The sequence below is a fragment of the Trachurus trachurus genome (genome assembly GCF_905171665.1).
Source record: "Trachurus trachurus genome assembly, chromosome: 18".
NCBI lineage: Eukaryota > Metazoa > Chordata > Actinopteri > Carangiformes > Carangidae > Trachurus > Trachurus trachurus.
In genome coordinates this window covers 27032058-27053571 of record NC_139909.1, presented here as the reverse complement: position 1 = coordinate 27053571, position 21514 = coordinate 27032058, and the positions used below count along the sequence as shown (strand labels likewise).

The 21514-nt window shown below is 41.2% G+C and overlaps 1 protein-coding gene across 1 annotated transcript in view; it reads right to left on the bottom strand.

Annotated features, from left to right (window-relative positions):
• Window positions 1-3448: 3448 nt before the first annotated feature.
• Window positions 3449-21514, bottom strand: part of LOC311001575 (solute carrier family 24 member 2) — a gene marked incomplete at both ends in the record, with an annotated part of 38572 nt that continues 20506 nt past the window's right edge. The window contains 8 exons of the mRNA XM_083992659.1: window positions 3449-3698; window positions 4807-4973; window positions 5305-5394; window positions 5478-5612; window positions 10515-10597; window positions 12156-12254; window positions 15337-15387; window positions 20048-20062. Of these exons, the coding sequence (XP_083848785.1) occupies window positions 3449-3698; window positions 4807-4973; window positions 5305-5394; window positions 5478-5612; window positions 10515-10597; window positions 12156-12254; window positions 15337-15387; window positions 20048-20062 (890 nt within the window). The remainder of the gene's footprint in view (window positions 3699-4806; window positions 4974-5304; window positions 5395-5477; window positions 5613-10514; window positions 10598-12155; window positions 12255-15336; window positions 15388-20047; window positions 20063-21514) is intronic.

Below are 21514 nucleotides of genomic sequence, written 5' to 3'. Positions count from 1 at the left end.
CCTGTACATTATATAGTATAATTGTTATTGTATCCAATTGCACCCGAGCAAATGATAGCTGTTAATATATACACTTATATATTTACAAAAACATGTTTACAAATACAGTATGGGCACCTGGTATAGCCTTAACAACAGTTTAACCCCCCATTCAGAAATACTATAGGGAGATTAAAGATGGCAAAACTGTAAAAAAAAAATATATTCTTACATATGTATGAGTACTGACAGTGATGTAAAACCAGTAAACACCTTGTTGCATATTTGAATTATCATCTTTATTTGTTTTATTATATACTTTGTGTTTTTACATAAAGAGACATATTTCTTTTACACATATAGATTATATGGTTAATTTGTATCTGTATATATGTACACCTTAAATAAATCTTACATTAACACCAAGAAAATAAAACATTTACAGTGCAAGAATGTTCATTAGTGGTCAACTTTCATGGTGGCTTACCCTGGAAACCACTTTCGATGCCAAGCTTGCGTGCCAACCCCCGCTCTCTTTCTTTGCTTTTTGGATTTTCATTCTCACCATTCATACGCTCACACAAATAAACATTGTGGGAACTGTGGAGAAAGAAAATAGATATTTAGGAATGGAAGTGCATAGCTAGTAGTATGCACGTGTGACTGTAGTAGTATAAGTGATATTTTGGTTAATGTGCTTATTCACTTTCTTGAGTTAGATGAAAAGATTTACACCACTGTCGCGAGCTGCTTCATATCTACTGGACAGTCGTGAGTGGTATCCTCTCCCCACACCTGTGGCAACCAAGTGAATAAATGCATTTCCTAAAAATGTTAAACTGTTGTTACAAAGAGAGGGGCAGGTAGAGACTAAAGGTTCAGGAGAGTGTGTGGGCACAAGGAATATGAGTCACCATAGAGTGAAAATTGAATCTTTGAATCTTGGTTTTGGAAATGTACAATATGAGAGCACACTCCACACAGCAAGTTAACATGCCAGTTTGCTTTGTCAGAAACCACTGCGGCTATATCACTAAGTCCTACATGTGTTGAATCCATGGAGGCAATGTGGTGTTTCAAGCCTATGTTTTCTTCCCGGAAACTGCAACTCAACTGAACTGAACTGAACAGGCATGTTCAGTTTAATGTATGCTAATCAGATGTTGAGTGGTCTAAAAATAAATGCTCTTGTTTTGCATCAGTAATATCATAATAAGGGGCAACCAGTATACTGTATCAATGTCTGTTTCCATCCACTATTGCAAAAAAAAAAGAGGAAAATAAATAAAAGTGAATGAAATACATGTGTGAACCATTTGGTTATTGCAAAAAACAGGACTTTGTATTTACAAAGCAAAACCAGTGAGTTCTTGGTGTTCTTCTCTGAATCGATGCATAAAAGTGAAGCTCAGCTGTACAGTCAGTGGGTAACCAGCCCATATCCCTTGCATGCAGTTTTCCTCACACATTCGGAGAATCTATTTACTATTATTTTACAGTTAATTCCTAATAAGCTGCTGTACAGTGGCTGTGTTGAGGTAAAGCGAGTGTTTGTGGCCAGCTCTAACAGGAAGGGGCTGTAGGTTAGTTTTAGGAGAATTAGTCCTGTTGTTTTTTTGTGTGTTTTTTTGTTTTTTACGCTTGTGGGGGTTTTGGACCACGATAGACAAGGGAGACAGTGGGGGACAGACGCATGGAGGGGGTGCAATTCTCAACTGTGACACACACGGTATATTGCTGTTAAATCTGTGGTTTCCACATTCTATGTAGCTTAAAGAGAGATTGTGATTATGATTTCTAGTTCCAGTATAAAACACACACTGGTGTATATTTTCTTTTGCAGTTAGTTGCAAAATACTGGTAGTATAACCTCTATTTATAGATTAATTCAAGGAATGGTCATTGTGTGATGACTTCAAACGCAGTTTGCACACATGCACACAAAAGCACCTTTGATTTGAAAAGAAATTGCACAAGTTTGATAGATATCATCGACTATACATGTTGACATTTCCTACATAGAGACTGAGCACGGGTTTGCATTAAGAAGTTATGAAACATGTTTGAAAACATTTTGGTATACAACCTCTTAAATGTTGATTGGTATTATTCACCTCCAAGTGTTTTTTAACATGCAGTTGACTCCTTGAATCTACTACCCCAGGAGCTTGACTAGCCGGTGAGTTGAGCCCAGTTCTACTGTGAACAAAGCACTACACATTGACTAATCTAAATCAACCATGACGCTTTAACACTGTTAAGTTCTTTTCAAATGTATTATTTTGACATTGACTTCATTATGGAACTTTAATGAGCCATACATTACTCATGCTTTTTTTCCCCAACCAGTGAAAGATATTGAAGGCTAGCATATATTTTGAGGCTAAACTTCAGTTAGGCTGCTTTTTTTCTTACCATTATCAGTCGGTGCATGTGAAGCATGAAAACGTCTGTACAATTAGAAGATGTGTTCAGTGGCAAAAGAAAAAAAACAGAGGAGCAGATTGTCAAGAGGACTCTACACCAACTAATACTGCTACAGTACATCTAATGCTACTTTTTTTATATTAAATGAAAATGAATCCAAAAATTAAAAAAAAGGAAAAAAGAATCCTTTGAAGAAACATTCAGCGGTGAAAAAACTGGCAGCGGAGAGGGGAAGTTTAAACCCGTCACTCAGACTGGGCACAGATGAATTCACAGAAAAAAAAAAGAAAAAAAGAAACAACACTGAAGAATTTTTCAGCCCAGCCAGAGTCTTTCAAGAACGGTGATCCCTTGTTGCTCAGATGCGAAGCTCACAGGAGAATCTTTTTCGCTCAATATCGTCAGACAGGAAACAGGTTGGGAACAAAATCTTCATCCACACAGTCTGCCTTTCCCCCGGCTGCAAATTCCTCTTCGCTCTTGGCGACAGCATCTGAGTCTGTTGAACTAGTTCAAATATGCTTTAATATGCTCGCAATTTCAGTCACTGCATTTATTAAGAGTTTTATTCAGCGTTTCTTCTTAAGGTTTGTTTTTTACCCCCAAAGTTCACAGGAGGTCATCATCATCCTCAACCTGGAGTAGTCTTGATTTCAGCTCTTCTAGTGACACTAATGGCATGCATAATGTTTCTATATTTGGCTGATACACCTATAACTCCCCTCACCTGCCAGTTAAATAATAATCATAAATTAAAAATCCACTCAGGTTTGGCCTAAGCTTCTCCAGCCAAGCCAAAGTCTTGTGCCCTTATTGGTTTAACTGCTCCCCGCCACCACCTGCTCACTGAAAACATTGGTAGATTCCTCTTTTTTTTCATATTTTTATATTTTTCTTTCGTCCAGATCTTCTTTTATTCCTGGGTTGAAGGATCACAAAGGTCAGGTGAGAGCGATGGCAGACGATAAGGATGGTTGAAGTAGTGGTGGTGGTGGTGGTGGTGACAGGGGAGAGGAAAGAGGAAGTAGGTACTCAAAGGCCCTCAAACGGTGACCGGACAGGAAATGGCCTTGTCCTCCAGCAAGACGCTGACCACTAGGAAGACAAAGTACAGCATGAACATGATGAAGCCGAGCAGCTTGCTCATCCGCCATTTGCAGGCAGCGATGGAGATGATGACGAAGATGAGCATGAGGAAGAGGAGCACGATGGCGCAGAAGAGGCCGTTGGAGCTGACTTTCACCGAGCTCATGCCGTTGAAGAAGGACCAGAGGAGCCAGGGGAACGGCAGTCTGCAAACGCACAAACACATGTTTTAACCATTCAGCAACGTAGACCTGTCAGCTGCCAACAACTGCTCTCTCTTAAGTGTCAGTACATCACTATTATATTAAAGGAATAGTTCACTCAAAATTGAAATTTCACTCTACTCACCCTCATGTGGACTAAGGGCTGGGAGAAGTTTCAGAGTCCTCCGTGGCTTCTTTGAGTTACAGGGGGTCTCGGCGTAGCAGTGCATGTCCATATAACGGTTGCAAATGGATACCAACTGTCTTCGTAACAAAAAGACACACCAAAAAACATCCAAATACCTCCATGCTGCTCGTATGTAATGTCCCTCTTGTATTGAAGCCCCGAAATACGAAATTGTTCCGAAAAAAATTAAATAAGTCTATATTTCAAGCTTGTTTGTAACGGAAGCTTCTCTTCCCGGTTCGTCCAAATCTCGCGAGATCGTCAGTAATCGCACTGACGTCGGCGCAAATCTTGCGAGATTTTTTTCGGAACAATTTCGCATTTCGGGGCTTCAATACAAGACGGACATTACATACGAGCAGCATGGAGGTATTTGGATGTTTTTTGGTGTGTCTTTTTGTTACGAAGACAGTTGGTATCCATTTGCAACTGTTATATGGACATGCACTGCTACGCCGAGACCCCCTGTAACTCAGAGAATTTCAATTTTGAGTGAACTATTCTTTTAAGACATTATTTTCTGGTTTATCACTAGAGAATTATCTAATGTGCTAATTATATTGCACAGAATGGGACCACAAGAAATCTGTCATTCTGAGAAAACCAAATCAAACAGCAAATTGGAAGCTGAGTACCATGTTTGTGCTGAGCTACAACAGTCTGCTTTCTCACATTGCTGCACTGATGAAGCAGGATTTACTGGGTCTATCTTTGGAATCAAAAACCAAAACAAATGGTTTTATGGTTTATAATAAGGCACTATATAGCCAGATCATTCATAACTTATCTATCATGCTTGCACAAATGATGCTGTTCTGAGTGCAGACAAAGTAAAAACTGTCGCTCTGTCTCAGTGGTTCCTTTAAAAACTACAAATCAAACATTCAGCCGTAACCAGGCTCAGATCATGCTCGGATGGCGCACCCAACAGTGATGTCGAAGATGTTGGAGCCGACGGAGCTGGATACAGCCATATCACCCAGCCCCTTGCGTGCCACGATAACACTGGTGATGAGGTCAGGGATGGAGGTTCCAGCTGCTAATATAGTCAGGCCCATAATCTCCTCTGTAATCCCAATGGTATCTCCAACCTGCAAAAAAGGAAAAAAAAAAAGGAAACTAAGCTTTGGGGTAAATAAAACCTAATCTTTTGTTCTGGCTATTTTTAATTTTCTTGTGAAGCGTGGGAGCTGATGGAGGTGACAAAAGTACAGATCTGACAGTCTCTCTGTTGTGAATAAGACAGTTGTAGTTATTTATGAGTGGTTTCATTTTAAATGTCAAGGACAGGAAATCAGGAGAAAACGTGGCTGCGTCTTGCTTTGTTTTACACTTAGATCATGTTGTCGGGCTGCTGTCACCATCACACAGCTTTAACTCATGTTTACAACACCACCATGTCCTTAAGAAGTAACTTTGTACCTGGTGAGCCCACCACACCATCAGGTATGAGAAGGCTGCGATCCAGCAGATGGCTCCCAGGAAGGTGATGGGGAAGAATTTCTTTGCCGACTGAAAGACGAGACAGAAAGTGAATTCAGCGGGGAACGCACACTTAGGACACCCAGATAAAACCAGTGACACACAACACACACCTGTTTCCTGACGTCGGGCAGCGTTAGCCACAGGGGGAGGACGATGGGCATGATGAGGAGGTAGGTGAAGCGCTTGCGGGCGGATTCTGGCCAGGACAGGCTCAGAGGCTGGTCCTCCTCCTCCTCATCCTCAGCCTGAGAGGAAGGCAGAGAGAGAAGAAAGGAGGACAGGATATAAAGGTTACAAAGATTCATCAGAACATGAACTTTTAGTTATTTTAGGCCTGGGTGTCATGTATAAGTGTCTACATCGTTTGATTTACCATATTGGACAAAATATCCATTTTAGGCAAAGCACTGAGCACCACTACGCTGAGTCATGCTTTTTGTGTGTACCTACAAGACTGTCTGAAAAATTCATTACGATCCAAGTGTCTGTTTAGCTTGATAAGTCGTCCCACTGGGATACACCTCTCCACAGCAGCTATTCAGAGAGTCAGGCAGCAAGAGCTCTTCTAGGGAGAGAAGGCAGCACAGAGGTCTGCAGAAATTGATGGCAGGGCCTCGTTGTGCACGTGCCTTCGCTGTGCTGTGACCTTAAGACAGAGGAGTCTGATGACTGTGATTTGGGAGATTGCAGCGAGCCTGAAGGGCTCTGCCTCTCCAGTCATCAGGGGCTCATCACTACTGACGGCTGATTCTGGCTGCACCGGCAGACCCCCAGGGTCTGATCGGGCCTGCCACTGGAATGCCAAGTGAGCCGAAGACTGTCACATCACTGGATCAGACTCAAAAGCTGTCACAGGGTAAGGCAGACGGGAAGAGAACCAAATGATCTTTTCATTCACCTGTTTGACTTTGTGCCTACTTATGCAAAAGCAGACTAAACTTTAATGGCGCAACAAACAAAGCCTACTGAGAGTGGAAAGACGTCTTGGGTCCCTTTGTATCCAATTATACAGGATGCTAAGGAGCCGTGGGGACCTGCGGAGAACAGGTCCACACATGCAGATCTCAGCAGAACACACTGATGACCTAGAATCAGTCTCTTGTCCTTTTCAGGGTGACGCTAGCAAAGCGAGAAAAAACAAAACAAGCAGCAAAACAGAGCAAAAGACATACAGTAGGAGGAAAACCAAAAGTCACACAGATGTTGCTCAGTAAATAATCATTTTATCAAGAAAATTATTGAAGTCTAAACAGCTTTAATTGTGACAGCAAAGCCCAGAGAGTAAAACACATTCTTTAAAGATGGCTAACTGCACGAGTCATGAATCATATGGAGCTTATCCTGCTGTGACAGATACTGCTGTTGAGTATTGCCTGGTAACCTTGGTAATCAGAGCTGCCAAACAAAAGACAGTGCATGCATCACTTATGTTCAGCATCCTGATTCCTCCTCCTCTCCATATCCAGATGGCTGCATTGTTGTCTGTTAAGAGGCCCAAAACCAAAAACCTGAGGCTGTGTGAAGATCGATTCTGAACCTAGTTCAGTGCGTAAAGATATGAGGTTTTAATTAGTGTTACTACTTCCTGACACAGATATGAATGACAACAAAAGCTTCTTATAGCAGGAAAAGCTGCATTATATTGCAGTTTGCCCTGCAGCTCTGTCATGCATATTGGGGCTGCATGCAGGTGAGGCCTAAACCACACCGTGAGTCTATTTATGTTGTCTATTTATTTATGATCTGCTTTACTTGCTTTCTGTGCTAAAATATCCCATAGAGCTGGTGCTCTCTGCTCTGACTTGGTTCCCAAATGCCAGCCCCTTGGGGGCCCTTCCTGCCCTGTGGTGCCTCAGTTGGCAACAGTGCCAACTCCAAGCTTAAAGGCACTGACTTTTACCAGGCACCACAGAGCTGCAAGGGGAGGCGTGACATTTGCTTTATTTTTTATTTTTTCCTCCCTGAGGGAAGCGTTTATGCCAGCACCTGGTGTGAGGCAACAATGTGACAAGTGGTACAAATGGCTAAAAAAAATATCCAAAGAGGGAGGCAGCTAACCTGAAGTCACCTTTTAGTAACATGGAATGAACAGAAGCAGCTACCTGTCTAAAATGACATAAATGATACACTTTCTCAGTATGTCTATGCTGGTCACGCAGCAGTGAGGTGAGCTGAGGCCACGTTGCTCCAGGATGCACACAATTAACAGTTGGATCCTTTAAGTATTTGTCTTTGTGGAAAAAAATATGAACTGTATCATTCGAACTAGACTTGTTTCTTTTCATAGTTTTCTGATAGACTTGTCACATTTTTCTCATGACAGTTTCATCTTTTTTACTTTATTCAGTTTTTGGCTCCATCTGCATGTGAAATTCTCCTGCCATTTACTAAAAGAAAAGCAAACGCATAAAAGAGGGATAAACACATCATACACACGTTTTCAAATCCGGGAGGATGAGTCATAAGACCCTGTCAGTTACGATTTCCTTTAGTTTCCCACTATGTTATTTAAAGGAATGATTACAGGAGCTTTACACTCTCATAAATATTCAAAACGTGTGTTGAAAGGGAATTTTGCTGTGAGTCACAGACTGAATGTGCTCATCATTCACTTATATTAAAAATAAACCCTTTAATTTCTGCTGTTTTGGGAAATGTGACAATATACGATCATTTCTGTAAGCACAGCTCTCAGGGGTTTTAACAACGAAAAAATGGAGCTGGAAAATTGTGCTGGAAGTCTGCTGCAGATTTTAATTTGACCTTAACTATCCCCTTATTCCCCAATCTTGGTTGCCAAGGCATCCAGGAGGAATTGAACAATTAGTATGACGGGGCCTCTGGCGGCATATAAAGGTGTGAGCTGTTTCCAGCTACTTCCTGGCTGACACAGACAGGTGCACTGTGGGACAGACCTCTAAAAATAGCATTGAGTGAGAATTTGGCATGCCAATAAGCATTCAGCTCTTCCAAATTCTGTGAATCACCACCTGAAAAAGGTGTTTCTCTGTTCATCTACCTTTTTTCCACTTTCACCTCTTGGAGCAAGTCTAAAAATGGTCGGCATTGCTACTTTGTTTTTACAGACACAAATATTTTCAGCTTCAGGGGAGTGATGACACTTTTATCAGAAAAGACTATTATTAACCTAAGATGTGAGATCAATCTGAAAACAACTCGGTGCAGTGGAATAGATCAATACACACATGGCCATGTTGCAAGTCAGAACTCGTCTTTAGCTGTTTCTTGTGAACACTATTCTGAGATCCTCCTATATGGGTTCACAGCTTTGTATTTATAGACCACTGTGTCTATAGAGCGCTGTGGGTTAGTCAGGAGGAGAGCTGGATGTCAAAGTGCTGGAGTAAATCTGCAGTGTTACAGAGTAAGTGCACAAAGGTTTTACTCTGAAGAATTTTTGGTTCCGACAACAGAGTGTACTAGAAAAATCGTATTCATAGACTGGGCTTTGATTCAAAGGTGGGTCGTGCACCTTTAAAACCGGTCCCTGTAGAATTGTGGAGGCCTTTGTATAAAAAGCTACTGGCCACATTATTTTCAAAGCCTTTACAAATGCCTGCAACACAAGATCATGTGAATAAGGAATAATAATATAGAGCAGTAGCTTGAATTGAGGCAAATGGTATCAGATTAACCCAGAGAACAGTCTATGAACTTAGTTTTGGGCCTTGAGGAAGTATCATTGGGAAAATCCTGTTCCTTATAACTCTGAAGTTGAAAAAACCACCATGCAAGACAAAAATCATTTCAAATAATGATTAAAAATGAGGCAGCACTTGTGCATCCCAGCAATTCAACTTCAACTTATATTCATTACAAGGAAAAAATAAACAACATAAAGACATTTGTGTTGATAACAGTGTCAGTAACAGTACAATTGATGTATGGATTCTTGCGTTATGGTGAGGTCACAGTGACATTGACCTTTGACCTCCAAAACCTTATCAGTTCATCCTTTTGTCCAACGTTTGTGCTAATATTGATGCAAGTGAAAGAGGAGGAAATTCCTTTCATGCATTAAACACTGCTCAAAAAAATAAAAGGGAACACTTCAACAACACATTGTAACTCCAAGTATATCACACCCGTATGAAATCAGCCTGGGATGATAATTTAGATTTACATTGATCATTTTTATGTTATTTTGTTCTCAACACACTCTACTATATATTGAATAACGATTTTAAACTGCAATATTTCATTAATTGAGATCTAAGATGTGTTGTTTAAGTGTTCCCTTTATTTTTTTGAGCAGTGTATATCTTGTTGAGAGAGGTCGCCGTGACCTTCAGCTTTGACCACCAAAATGTGATGAGCAAAGGAGGCAAAACCCACTTGACTGATGCATCTATGTATAATTTACCATCTATTACTGACCAATAATTAAAATTAAATCACAGCAGAAAAATTATTGTTGACTGTACACAGTACTTAAAACTACATTATGTCAGACCTGAAGATTTAAAATGCAGCTTTCCACCCTGTGGCAGGGTCCTGTTGGTCTCGGGGTTATTCTAGGTCGTGGCGATGTAACGAGTGAGAATGAGCACCGCGCCTGCTGCTCTCTGCTGCCGTCTCAGCGTGCCACTTTGAATCGCTGCCCTCTTGCCTCAGGACCGTCTGCTGGCCCGGCAGGTCGCTGCGTCCCACCCTCATCGCTCATGCCGGCACGACAGCTTCAGGTGCCGTTCTGAGACTGTGTGTGCCTGGCTGTACGTCAAAGGCCGTGTGTGTGTTTGTGTTGGGCCATGTGGGCGCGTGTGTCTGTTTCGAGCGCCCAGCGGCAGGGAGCAGCAGGTGAGTGAGGAGTGTGATTACAGAACTCAGTGGGAGTAGGCGGCTCTTTGGCAGGTCTGGCTGAAGATGGAGGAATTTGCCCCGGTGCATGCTGGGAAATTATCAGCAGTAGTGACCTGTGCCATAGTCAGCACAACCTTTGCATCAATCACACTCAAGGTGAAACACAGACACAGATGAGAGCCATAAAAAATTCATAAATGCCTCTGACTTCGATATCAGTCCCTCAGTTGTGTTGCCTTCTCACAACAACCCCATTTGTTGTTGTATATTTTGGGTTGAAAACAGAAAGCATGGAGTGTACGTGTTCCTGTCTAATGATTCCTTACCGTCTCCCCTTCTTGCCCTGCTGTTCCATTCATGGGCGGTGTCACTTCCACTTCCACACTGGAGCTGTTAGGAAGGTTCTTATCTGTGGGACATTGGAAGAATAATTAAAAGGAAAAGAATTAAGAGGAATTTGCTCCAAATAGACATGAGAGTGACGTGCAGCAGTTGAGCACTTAACACATATCGACCCTCAGGACACGAACCGTCTCAAAATACTTTACTTTTATGTTTCACTTTATTAGTTTATTCATTAATTGACTAATTTAGTGGCTGGATACAGTCTGTTATTATGATTTTGCTCAATTTAGTGACTATTAATGGAAACATTCAGTGCTGATGGAGTGCACATCATGTCTGTTCCATTCACATTTGTAATGAGTTGTAACAAAATAAAGATATGACAAAATGAGCAATATCCATGATTGGAGGTTCTTTTTTTTTCTTCTTTTTTTTAAATTGCATCTGATGATCAGAACATGTCTGAGTGTAAAGGTTCACGTCTGAGGCTTACCATCATCCCTCTCACTCATCATTTCTGGTGGCTGATATGACTCCATTTCATTTGAGGCCAGACTTAGTTAACAGCTCTTATTAAAATACAAAGAGCCGAAAGCCATGTAATCAGGTGATAAAACTATAATTGCCATGGAAATTGCCTTAATCCGAGTGTGGTTGTCACACAATTAGAAAGATTCACAGGTAGATAATGTGACTCGATACAACTATCATCCAACACATGACCTCACTCCTTTGCTTTGGATGCTGCGATATTACAGATAATATGGGATATGAATCTAATCACATGCGGAATAGACTACACTATTCTGACAGCGGATCTTTTAAATTTAAGATATGTGAGGCCTGAAAGACCAGTTATGCCTTTTGATTAAGATGGTAATATGTTAATATGGTTCCGTTAGCATAATTTGGCCTTGTTGATAAACATCTATGTCTCGCTTTGATTTGGCTGCTCTGGCTACGCTGTTGCCATGAAAGAGCTTCCTCTGGCCCCCTGTGTATCCTTTGGTCCAGTCCTCTTTGAAGTGAAAAACACATAAATAACACTTGCCAGTGACTGTGATTGATTTAAATACAGCTTGAAGACAACACTTGCAATCAATTTGGCTGTTCTTGATAATGTCATGCTTGTTGAACACTGGATGTGATGCTCATTAACTATTTTAGTGGACAAACCTAACCACTAATATAAGGAATATTAAGCCAGGTAATGCCTCGTCATTAACTTTTATCATCTGGAAACTGATCTCTGTGAATAATAATCTAATATTTAATTAAGGGGACAGTTTATCATTTTAGATTATATTAATTAAGGGCTTCTGGAAACAAAATTGACTTTCTTCTGTCTTGTGTTTCACACTTCAGTTTAACATATGTGTTAATTAGTGCTGCTTAGTTGTGTTTCCTTTACACAGAGCTAGGCTAACTGTTTCCCCCTGTATCTTCTCTGTGTCTCTATGCTATATTAACTAACTGGCTGTTGGTGGGATCTTCATATACAAAGTACAGACACAATACAGGTATTAATCATCCAACCCTCAGCAATAAAGCAAATACTTCCCAAAAAGTCAAACTATCCCCTTCACATCTGAGGAACATAAATGTAGCCAAGAGCTCTGTACCTGAACGGCTTGCGACTCCATTGGCCTTCTCGCTGTCCTCCACTTGGCATTTCTTTTTGGCGATCTTGTGAAGGATGGATGCCTTCTCTCGAAATTTACCTGCAAAAAAATCGCCACAGTGGTCAAACAGAGAAGAAAGTGCTCCACACCGCAGCATCTCAAGGCCTCATCCCGGTCAGAGCTCCTTCGCTGTCACCTTTGACCCCAGAGAGGTCACATTTCAAAAAGCACAGTACAGGCGGGGCACTGGCTGTACACAAAACTGCCATTCAAACAAAATCAACAGTCAATATGACATAGCATATCATATATTGATGATCCTGCAATGTCCTGGTCCTTGGTGGAGGCAAAGCCAGCAGGGAGAGGATCTCTTGTGAAGAGATCTGCCTTCTGGAGGTCAGATACACTCCTGTTCTTGTGCAGTTCTCAGATCAAAAGCTCACAAGAGATGTCAGAAGGTAGCAGGGAACTAAAAGCACTCGGTGGTTTGGCTGCAAACTGCATATAAAACATCATACACAAATTAAAACAGTTAATCGATAGCTGGAATTCATGTATTTAATCGTTAGTGTATTTTATGAACTTGTTTAGCTTCATAAACCTCATCTGTTTTATGGCACATTAGCTGTATGCAAAGCCTCAGGAACAAAAACACTGCAGTTTTCATAACTTCCGTCATACAGGAGAGATGATGCTGTGATGCAGTACACTGAATTGAAACCAGTCATCAATTGAACAACACAACATTGTGGTTTACGTAAGCAGCGTGCCCTTTTGACATTATAAATAAAGGCACACGCAAGGCAATAGTGTCTGTGAAATCCCCCAACAACACGCACACAAAAACAACAATAGGATACCGAGACAAGAAGAAACATCAATCAAAATGAACCAAAATCATCTAGTGCAGATTTTCAAGTTTCCTTGTGATGTATATTAGATTCTAAGATTTGCGGACTGTGCAGGCTGGACAGTTGCAGCAGTTGTAACTGTTAAGGGTGTTTTCATTTAACATTTAACAGTGTCAGAAATTCTGACTCATCTATCAAGTTCTTTTGTTGTAAAGCCTTGTGCACATCATTAACCCCATTACCGTCATATATCCATATTTAATTTCACTCACTTCCTGTGCGTGTCAGTCTTTGCATGTCCTGCCTAGTCCCAATCAGTCCACTGCAATCAATCTGAAAGATTTTTTTTTTTTTTTTTTTTTCATTTTTAGAGGGCATGGCTGATTTGTCAGTGCTTGACACAGTGACGCATCAATATATACTCCACCCAGCCATGTCAACACTGTCTGTGACCTTCTGGCAAAATCATTAACCACCCCAAGTCACTGCCGGCCTTCCTCCCGCCTCCTCTTTCTCACTCTACATTTCTCCATGGCTTGGATTTTTCTCACTCATCTATCTTAGACAAACGCCATCTTTCTCTCACTTTGTCTTCCTGTTGTTGGGCAACAAGCAGCCCCTCCCCACTCCCCTCTCTTTTTCACACACACACACGCACACACACACAAACACACACTGTACTGTACATTTTCACGAGACGTCTTCACAGGCTCCACTGCCTGGACATCACTCACCTTCAGTGGCCATTGTCAGTTAGTTGTGTGTAGTCGTGTGTTGAATGTGGGTGTACACTATTGGGCTTTCTGCTGTTGGCAAGTCTTAAGTGCTGAAGAAACCCATCTGATGAAGTTTCAACTTGCTGTGAAAAAATGTCTACAAAGACCCAGCAGCCTAAGGCAGAGCTCATTTTACCCATTATCACCAACGAAAATATGGAGTATTTACCCAAGCCTATAAGCTTAAATCTATGATAAGTAGTATAAGTATAATTTACAATTTAATACATTTAGATGTGTGATTTTAAAATTAACACATCTACACCATTTCACTGTTCTACTAGACTATGAACCCTGCTAAGCTAGTTAGCTTTAGCCTGAGTTTGGACATTTTTCTTTCTCCATTTTGCCTCACTTTGTTTTTTTAATTTGTAGACTAGCAGACATGGTAATCAAAACTGAATTTGTAAAGTTTTAGCTTTAACTAAGGCTAGCCATGGCAAGTATTAACTCATTAACTAATCAAGTATTAGCTCCTGTATTTTGCCTCGGGCAAATGTCATAATGTTTTAGTTGTAAGGGCAAACAAAAAGGGAAGAAGCTCATCACAACCTCACATGTGCATTAATCAAAGTCAGCACCTAAAAAAAGGCACAAATGCTTCCATTCAAAGAAAAGCTTTAACGTTAAAAAAAAACAAAAAAAAACAATTAACATCAAGTTTTTCTTGATTAAGTGGCTGTGTTGAGTCTGTGCAGCATTGTAAAAAAAAAAATCCTGCCAGGTCCATTTTAGGTGCAAACATTGTCAAAACCACACAATTTGCATTTAAGAATAACCAAGTCCGGCCCTTCCCTTGCCGTCTTACACAGCTGCTCATTTTCCCTGTCAGCTCTGCCTGTTACACAACCACTGGGTGGATGAGTCACTCCAGTTTGCCAAATTCAGCAGCGTAAGTCTTACGTGTGTGCACCCGCTGCTGGTGCAAGTGGAACCTCCAAGTGAGCGCTGAGGCATGAATGATGTATTTCTCTGAGACGCAGATGGGTAACAGGGCCAAAGAAAGGAAGCAAAAACAGAAAAAAGGAATAACTTGTGCCTTGAGTTTTCTCAGTGTGAGGGCGTGGGGCAGGGATGGTATGCTTTGCATCTGTCTGTGTGTGGTTTTACCAGCCAGCATAAAGAAGAGTAAATGTCTTATAATTTGACCAAAAATCCAAAGAAGCAGTGGTGGAAGCATCAACATTATTTTTTTTCAAAAATATCTTGTTAGTAAATTGAATAAAAATCCATAAAAACACTACACACAGTAACACACAATATGTATGTACATATTCTGAGGGCTGAAATAAGAAAAATAAACAAAAAATAAAAATGAGAGCACAACGTAAATCTTTTTTTTAAAAATGGTATGATTTGCACTTATGTCAGTGAAATCTCGGAGAGGTTATCAAAATCAAAAACAAAACAAAACATAAGTGTGCAAATTGTATGTCACAAGCCAACCAATAAAATGGGGTTAGGATGCCGTTTCATGATCGAGATGGAGAAAAACCAAAAAGGGATGACGGAGGCTGACTCAAAGAATCAAGTAGTGAAAACTTTTAGGCTTACCTTCCTCAGTCATTGAGTGATAATATTTTAGTTTCCCATAAGTCCCAAGCTCTACAACATCACAGCAAAAGACAAGGGTAAGGCAACGGACACACAGAGAAAAGGAAAAGAGTGAACATGACAGAACAAAGACAGGTCTGCTGGTTCTACATCACATACTGTACAAACACTCACACAGGCACAAGGTGACACACAGAAAGACGGAGTCTCTCAGAGTCATCACGGCAGAAGTGCAAAACAAAGCAGCAAGGATTGAATTACAAGTACAAATACATTATAGTCTTACAGTAATTCAGTCTGATAAAGAGTCTGCCAATGGCACAGGCTCCAGCTAGTAAAGAGGATTTGCGAGAAAGGGGGAGGGGAAGGGGGCGGTTGATACACTACTATTAAAAAACAACAACAACAACAACAACAACAACAATAAAATAAAAAAGGTTCATACAATGGTATATTCAAAAACAAATAGAACAGGAAAGTCAGAAGAATTTTTACTGGGTCAACATGCAACAAAATGATGAGTCCTCCTCTCCTCTGCACGCAAGCTTATTCAAAGGCTTGATGAGTCAACATTTTATTTCCACAATGAAACCCAAACAATTAATTCGATTCCCTTACTGTAGCAGTTCTTCGCGCTACAGCAAATAGAAAGTCAGCACATCTGCATGATGAATTAGCCAGGAATTCAAACCTGCAGCAACAGCTGAACATAAAGCAGCAGAACCAAAGATACCAGACCACACAACTCATCCTCCAACACTGCACTTACAAAAGTGGCTCACAGCTTTGACAGGGGAAATCTCCAGTTCTCTACACCAACCACTTTTTGGTCATGAAAGTCTTATTATCATCATTATATAAATTATTATTAATAACCAACAGGTGTACTGTAAAATACAGAGCCCACTTTACAGGATCAGTTCATGCAAGTTGTTTTGTTCACTTCAGCGTATTAGCTCAAGTTTTCATATATCTGTCTCTGAGATTTCTGTCTCCACCTCGACACAATGGAAGTGATGGGACACTACCAACATCCCCACAGATTAGCTTTCTTTAGAGCTACTCTTTGACCAAAGAAATAGTTCCTATGAAGATGGCTGATAGGATGTTCTGTGAATTATAGCAGTGAAAGCTCAAAGAAGACTTTAATGGGCAGCGTGGTAAAACCACACACACATCACGAAATCCTCACTGTAATTTGTGCTAAGTGGATGGACCTGTGGAGGCGGAATAATAATAAACATTTTCATCTTGATATCCACTCTTGGTGAGCTTCCTTTTTACCTCGATAAAATGGTTCCTCATTTCAAACACACATGAAAACTCACCGAGGTGGATAATCTTGATGATGGAGCACGAGAAGGTTTCTCAGAAAAAAAATCAATTTTAACAAAACGCCATATTTAAGTGTATAAATCGTAAAACATTTGACTTTTAAATCAAGCTCCTCTCAAGTTGTGGATATTGTGCTACATGTGTATGTCATTTCTTCGCTGCTCTCAGACTTATTAAACAAAAGTTGAACAAATTTAATGTCTTTCGTAATCTAGGTCACAAGAGATTTCTAGATTTGTAAATGTAGTAGGTGTACAATACAGTGTATACTGTATGTCCACACCCACAAGCCCACATGCGCTCACTAATATCCAACAGTGGGCGACCACTCCACTCACATGTGAGAGGATTATGGTGAGAATCTCATGCCAAATGCGAGACTTGGCAGCCCTGAAAACACAATCTAATGAGATGAAAACACACCCCATTGCGGAGTGTCTTGCTCATCTGCTGCACTCCCACACAAGTGCCTCAATCCCATACGATTAGGCCATTTGGGTTTGAAGTGCACTATCACTGCGAGGCCGGCCTCTGACTCGGGCTAACTGTGACGGCTGTTAACCCCCCGACACAATCACCACTTGCGCGGTCGTCGTCTGTTGGCCCTCTGCAGCCGGAGAGACGGAGAGGCTTGTTGTTGTTTACCAGGGGGCCTCTTGTCCTTGTGGTGTGACCTCTAAACCTCTGGTGGGCCGTGTGCAAGAGCGTGTGTGTGCATGCCTGCTCTGTCTGCTGGGGGTTGGGGTGTCAGGGAAATTCACAGTCTGTGCAGAGGCAAAAAGGCTTTTAACATTGATTCTTTCACCCACCCGACACAGGGTGGCTCAGAGGGCGCGGGAGGGGAGGGGAGGGGGGGGGATAGTGTGACGTGTGAGTGAGTGAGTGAGTGTGTTGGTGTATTTAGTGGTTGAAGGGATGATGGGTTAATGACTCTGGTTGGCTGGTCACAGTTACATAACATACTGTAGGTGTGATTATCTATCAAAACAAAATGCCGAGGGGGGGGCTGGTTTTAAGGCAGTATCTGCTCAATAAAGACAGATCCTTGTGCACATTCAAACATTAAAAAGGCAGTTAGACTGGAAGAGTCTAAAGTTAAAGCAGAAGTAAGCGGAATATTTGTGTTAATATAAAATAGTTACTTAAATAGTTCTATCTTCCGACAGCAATCACTTCTATAGAGTGTTTGGTCTGAAACACGGGTCTGTCAGTCACTCTGCTCTGCTGTAAGCCGAGGAGAAAACTTTCCTTGTATCCTACAACCTTTATCCAATGAGGAGAGAGAACGGCATAAAGGGGCGGTCCTCTCTGTGTGTGCAGCCAAGGGATGCGCGTGAATGTGGTGACGTAGGGACGAGGGCGGGGACTGCTAACTCCATCGGCTGACAGAAAGATAGCCAAAACCACCGGATCGCTTACTTCTGCTTTAACAGCACTTTGTTTATATAGAAAAAAGACAATTTGTTGTCATGTGGGGTTGTGTGCCTATAGGTCTGCATTGTCTTTAATAATATGCAGTAAACTATAACTGTATCAGCTATATAGAACAATAAAGATTCCATTTAAACATATGCCTATTTCATCTCTGCATCAGTGTCACTTTTAAACTGTAACGGACAAAAATAAGAGTATTACAGTGTTATACTATAACACTGTAATATATACAGCAGACAGTCAATATAATATATCTACTGTACATTAATGGAAATGATATTTCCATTGCACAATGGGTCAGAGGTCAGCGACAGCGAGTGCATTATTGAACCATGTGATCAATGGGGCCCGGGGTCACCACAGAGACAGACTGCTGATTTATTTACAGTGTTCCAGAAGACCTCACAAAATGAGTACACTAATAAAACCCTTCTGCTACCCCTGGGGTATTTCCCTCCGTGTCTGCGTCAACACCCTCCAATGAAAGCGTGGGCCACGCCCCCTATTGCCTCACCGGTTTACCCAGTCAGCGTACCGTCTTCCCACATGGGTGCATCATGGTTTGCCCCGAATGACCTTGTCCTGTCCCCCTGCCCAGCCTGTGGAGGACCTGCGTACAATGTCTGCTCAATAAAAATGGACTAACGTCAACAAAGATGTTCAAATCCACATTGGCACCGTGAGCGATCTTTCCAGTATATCTGAGTGAGATAATGATCTGCAGGAAAGCGTCTGATGAGATCGCTGCTCTGTCCCACCGTATTTATATAGTGCTGCGCTACATCATCACACAGAAGTGATGTTATGTAAAAACATGAGGACATTGTCAGTGTTTGAAATGCATAGCAAGATCTCTACTTTGTTTTTATCTTGATTATTGAAAAAAAAGAAAGCATAAGTGTCATTAATTTACCTTTACTTAATGTTAAGTGCTCATATACAGGTTATCAGAGTCACCACAGAGCTCAGATCTTGGGGTGACAAATCTTCCTGCCGTGCTCGAGCCAAAGGCATGCACACAGCCTGTGCTCTGAGTGCTGTTTTGGGAAGCTTGTTTCAGTCATCCACTTAGGGCTCAGACAGAAGAGTGAGAGCCACTCTGTCCTTCTCCCTCCCATCTCTCTTTGTAGTTCAATATTTGATGCCACTCCTAAGCGATATTGTTTGTAGCTCCACGCTGATGGAAAAAGAGATGCAGCACTTGTACCTGGAACTAACTGTACCAGACCATTACCATGTTCTCTCCCATGAAAAAACATGCAGGATTAAAGGCCTATTATTAAACTGAAGGACATTCACTTTAACAAGAACAGGACAAAATTTGGATGATGAATAAACATCTACTGCATCTCTCCATGTCACTCCATTAATTGCTCCGTCAAGCTCAAGGGCATGCAAAGAAGGCAGTTGACATCTTTTCTCCATCTCCCCAGCACACAAATTCATGAACCAAGCACAAAGCTCACCAGCTGAGAGAATAAGGACATGATCATTCCTATCTGAAAAAAATCTGCCGATTTGATGACCCTCCAGAATTCTCAAAAACATGGAGCTGAAGGTCAAAGGTGACAGGGAAACACAAGCCACTCATTTTATGCCTCCACCTGTCTCTCAGAGAGTCGTAACACAGAGCTACAACAACTACAGTACAAGCAATTCATAAGAGGAGAGAGAGGATTAGGAATAATGGGGAAAACAATGCAGAAATGGTCACAGAGGGTTTCCAGGGAGATAAGACATCCACAGAAGAGAATGAGATACTTGAAGGAGTCTGCAGGGATGGACAGTACAGAGTTGACATACAGCACAGCGGCACTTAGGAAATGTATACATATGGGACAGGTCGGGCAAGAGGATTGCCTCCAGGCTGTGGGAATGAGAACAAACAGATTTTGTTTTGTTTTGGGGGAGGAGGGGTACAGAAATTAGAGGAGTAACTCACCAGAGTCAGCAAATTCTGAGGGGACAGTAGAAGAAAGAGAGATAGGAAGACAGAAACAGAGAAAAGATAAATCCAGGTGATATTTAGTTCGATAGGGTACATTTATTCATTGATTGGTATTCAAAATGAGATATGTGTTGTTTTTTTGTTCTTGTTTTTTTACATTAAAAGATTCAACAGACCCTTTTTATTGTTATGGTAAATATACTTTGGTTTTTGGATTTAATCTGACATTTTAAGAAATACAATTATTCACTTTCCCGCTGAGAAAGGAGACAGGCAGCTGAGCTCAGCAAAAAGATTAGAAGCAGGAGGATCCAGCGAAACTGACCCTGTGCAAAGGTATAAAGAAATCTGCCGACTAGAGCTTCTGAACTGCATCCTGGCCCTGGCTTCCTATTTAACAGATACGCAGCAGTGGCATCACTCTTCTCATCCAACGCTGTGCGAGAAAGCGAAAGACCATATTTCCCAAAATATCAAACTATTACAAGAGACACACATGCATTCCCACACACATACTCAGACATCCACAAACATAATCCAGGTTTTTTTCCACTGCAGAGATGACATTCAAAATCTTGCCCACATTTCATGCTGCCTTGAAACCTGCCATGTTTGCAGTAACTAAACCTACTTCTGTTCTGTTGCATTAAATCATCACAGCCTGTGACACAACCAGGTGAAGAGACAACATCAGAAGATAATAAAATGGAAACTGCTTCCAGTGGATCACATTTCCTCAGTATAAACACATGAAAAGATGATTATTAAAACTAATGATTTTCTTTTTCTTTATTTCTCACACAGATTATCATCAAATTGTATATTCATTGCATGAATATAAATGAATCTAGGCCGCTGCCCTCTCTGAATCATTCTGAGCGGTCAGGGTGAAAGCATGACACTCTGCTCATGTAACATGGCTGCTGCTACGATGGTAATTATGCACTGCAGAAGACCCAAAACGTGAGCAGAGCAAGAACAGGGGGCAAAATAACTCCCTGAGCCACGATGGCAGAGAGAGCACACACACACACACACACTGAACTGGTGTTAGGAGAGCAGTCTATAAACCTTATTTGTATAAGTTAGGACAGCCAAAGCATAGTTGTAGGCTACAACTGCTTTATATTTTCTCTCATAGGCTGTAATATATAAAAAACAACATTTAGCCTTCAAGTAGAATACTTAAGTATTATAAGTGAATTATCAGCTTACAAACAGCCTTTGTATATAGGAATGATTCTGTGCCAAGCTCTTTGATCTACACTGTAACTGTGATCACTATAAGCAGTTTCCACTGTGGTCTAATTACAGCTGTCCATTAAAAGCAAATTTAAGTTTGTCTGGTTGGCCATAATACAGATTAAATGCTGCAGGAGCAAGGGGGCAATGAAGGAGCGAAATGCGTTTAAGATAGAAAAACACTATGAAGACAAACACACTGAAAGTAAAAGTAGCGCA